The sequence below is a fragment of the Portunus trituberculatus genome, chromosome 49, assembly GCF_017591435.1.
Source record: "Portunus trituberculatus isolate SZX2019 chromosome 49, ASM1759143v1, whole genome shotgun sequence".
Lineage (NCBI taxonomy): Eukaryota > Metazoa > Arthropoda > Malacostraca > Decapoda > Portunidae > Portunus > Portunus trituberculatus.
Window position 1 is genome coordinate 19,553,209 of NC_059303.1, and position 2,500 is coordinate 19,555,708.

At 43.6% G+C, this 2,500-nt stretch overlaps 1 protein-coding gene across 3 annotated transcripts in view; it reads left to right on the plus strand.

The window, feature by feature from the left end:
* The window catches only part of LOC123499235, a 245,728-nt gene that overhangs the window by 84,372 nt on the left and 158,856 nt on the right, over nucleotides 1-2,500 (plus strand). For all 3 annotated transcript variants that reach the window (XM_045246998.1, XM_045246999.1, XM_045247000.1), the window contains exon 6: nucleotides 1,506-1,610. In XM_045246998.1, the coding sequence (XP_045102933.1) occupies nucleotides 1,506-1,610 (105 nt within the window). The remainder of the gene's footprint in view (nucleotides 1-1,505; nucleotides 1,611-2,500) is intronic.

Below are 2,500 nucleotides of genomic sequence, written 5' to 3' on the forward strand. Positions count from 1 at the left end.
AGAGAGAGAGAGAGAGAGAGAGAGAGAGAGAGAGAGAGAGAGAGAGAGAAATATCACTGATCTAATTATCATGAAGAATTTAGGTGGTGTTGAAGGAGGTGACGTGTGGTGATGTGTAGTGGTGAACTTCCTTTGTTGTGGTGGTGGTGGTGGTGGTGGTGGTGGTGGTGGTGGTGGTGGTGGTGTGAGGAAGGCAATATTTATATTCAAAGAGTTATTTTTTTCTCTAGTTAATGTTTTACCTTTCTTTCAGTTAATTCAATAGTAAAGACAAATTACTACCAATTCTACTGTGTGTGTGTGTGTGTGTGTGTGTGTGTGTGTGTGTGTGTGTGTGTGTGTGTGTGTGTGTGTGTGTGTGTTTAATGCAAGACTAGACAAACTCGACGCCATAACAGAAGAATGGTGTATAAATATAAGCAGTGTATAAAATCTCTCTCTCTCTCTCTCTCTCTCTCTCTCTCTCTCTCTCTCTCTCTCTCTCTCTCTCTCTCTCTCTCTCTCTCTCTCTCTCTCGACGTCAATAGATCTGATAACATAAAGGAAAGCTTCTAGGAATGTATCACATCCCTTCCTCCTCCTCCTCCTGGGCGGGCGAGGGCTGTGTGGTGATGCGTGTCATTGTTTGGACGAGTTATTGTTATTATTGTTGGTATTACTTGGAAAAACTAGCCAGGCATTGTGGTGAGGGACGCTGCTTCCGTGGTGGTGGTGGTGGTGGTGGTGGTGGTGGTGGTGGTTGCTTTTCATCGTTATTTATTATCGCTACCACCATCACCACCTCCACCATCACCTTTACTTTTTTATTTATTTTAGGATCAGTAAGTTATCTTTCTTTCACGATCTTTTTTTTTATTTTTCATTTCCGTGACTGATCTCTTCTCTCTTAGTAAATAGTCCCAATGTAATCAATTATGTAAATGAATGATATGTACAGTAGATAAATATATAAATCATCAGTCTGTTATTTTATTGTAAGACCAAACCACCTAATCTTTTTCCTTGCGTCTATTTGTTTGTGTGTCTGTGTGTTTGTATGTCTGTCTGTCTGTCTGTTTATCTGTCTTTCTCCTTGTCTCTGTCTGTCTGTCTCTCTGTTTGTGTGTTTGTCTACCTAGCTGTGCCTGTGTCTGTTTATATTTGTGTTTATCAGTGTAGTGTGGTGTGGCATGGTGTGGTGAGGGTGTGGTGGTGTGGTGTGGTGTGGTAAAGTGACTTACTTTGGCGAATTTGGTTCTCTCTCTCTCTCTCTCTCTCTCTCTCTCTCTCTCTCTCTCTCTCTCTCTCTCTCTCTCTCTCTCTCTCTCTCTCTCTCTCTCTCTCTCTCTCTCTCTCTCTCTCTCTCTCTCTCTCTCTCGCTCCAAACCTAACCCAACCTAACCTATCTCAACTCATCCCAGCCTTTTCCGAACCGAACTAACCTAACCTAACCTAACCTAATCTAACCAAACCATCTCAAAATAAACCTTACTTAACCTAACCTAACGCAATGTCTTCCTCTACAGGAGCACCGCGTCGCATGGGGTTCAGCTCTCTTCAGCAGAGTCCCATCCCGCAGCAGCATTGTTTTATCACCGTCTTCTTCATCACGCCCGTCCTCTGCACCCACTGTGAGTACCCGCCGCCTCCTCTTTGTTGACCACTCACTCTTCTGCTGACGGTGTACACTTCACTACCCGCCAAGTATATTTTATGGCTCTACTGTTTGTTCTAAGTAGTTGCCTTTTTGTATTTATTTACGAGTATATGGTGATGGAAGTGGGAAAGCCGGCCAAGGGCAACATAAAGAATGAAAAATAAGGCCCACTTCCATGCCATTTCCCTTGCAGATCTGAGAGTTAGTCAAAAGAAAGGGGTAAATGTCTTGAAACTATGCTCGGGGGCTTGGCTATTGTCTCTACTCATCTTCTGGCGGTGTATACTGGAGAACCGCTGATTGTATTAACTCCTGGTGTTGTATACTGGAGAACCGCTGATTGTATTAACTCCTGGTGTTGTATACTGGAGAACCGCTGATTGTATTAACTCCTGGTGTTGTATACTGGAGAACCGCTGATTGTATTAACTCCTGGTGTATACTGGAGGACTGCTGATTGTATTAACTCCTGGCGTTGTATACTGGAGAACCGCTGATTGTATTAACTCCTGGCGTTGTATACTGGAGAACCGCTGATTGTATTAACTCCTGGCGTTGTATACTGGAGAACTGCTGATTGTATTAACTCCTAGCGTTGTGTACTGGAGAACCGCTGATTGTATTAACTCCTGGTGTTGTGTACTGGAGAACCGCTGATTGTATTGACTCCTGGTGTTGTATACTGGAGAACCGCTGATTGTATTAACTCCTGGCGTTGTGTACTGGAGAACTGCTGATTGTATTAACTCCTAGCGTTGTGTACTGGAGAACCGCTGATTGTCTTAACTCCTGGCGCTGTAGACTCGAGGATCTGGCCGTTGTATTTCCTTCTTTCTGCCATTGTATAGTTAATTACCCTCTCAT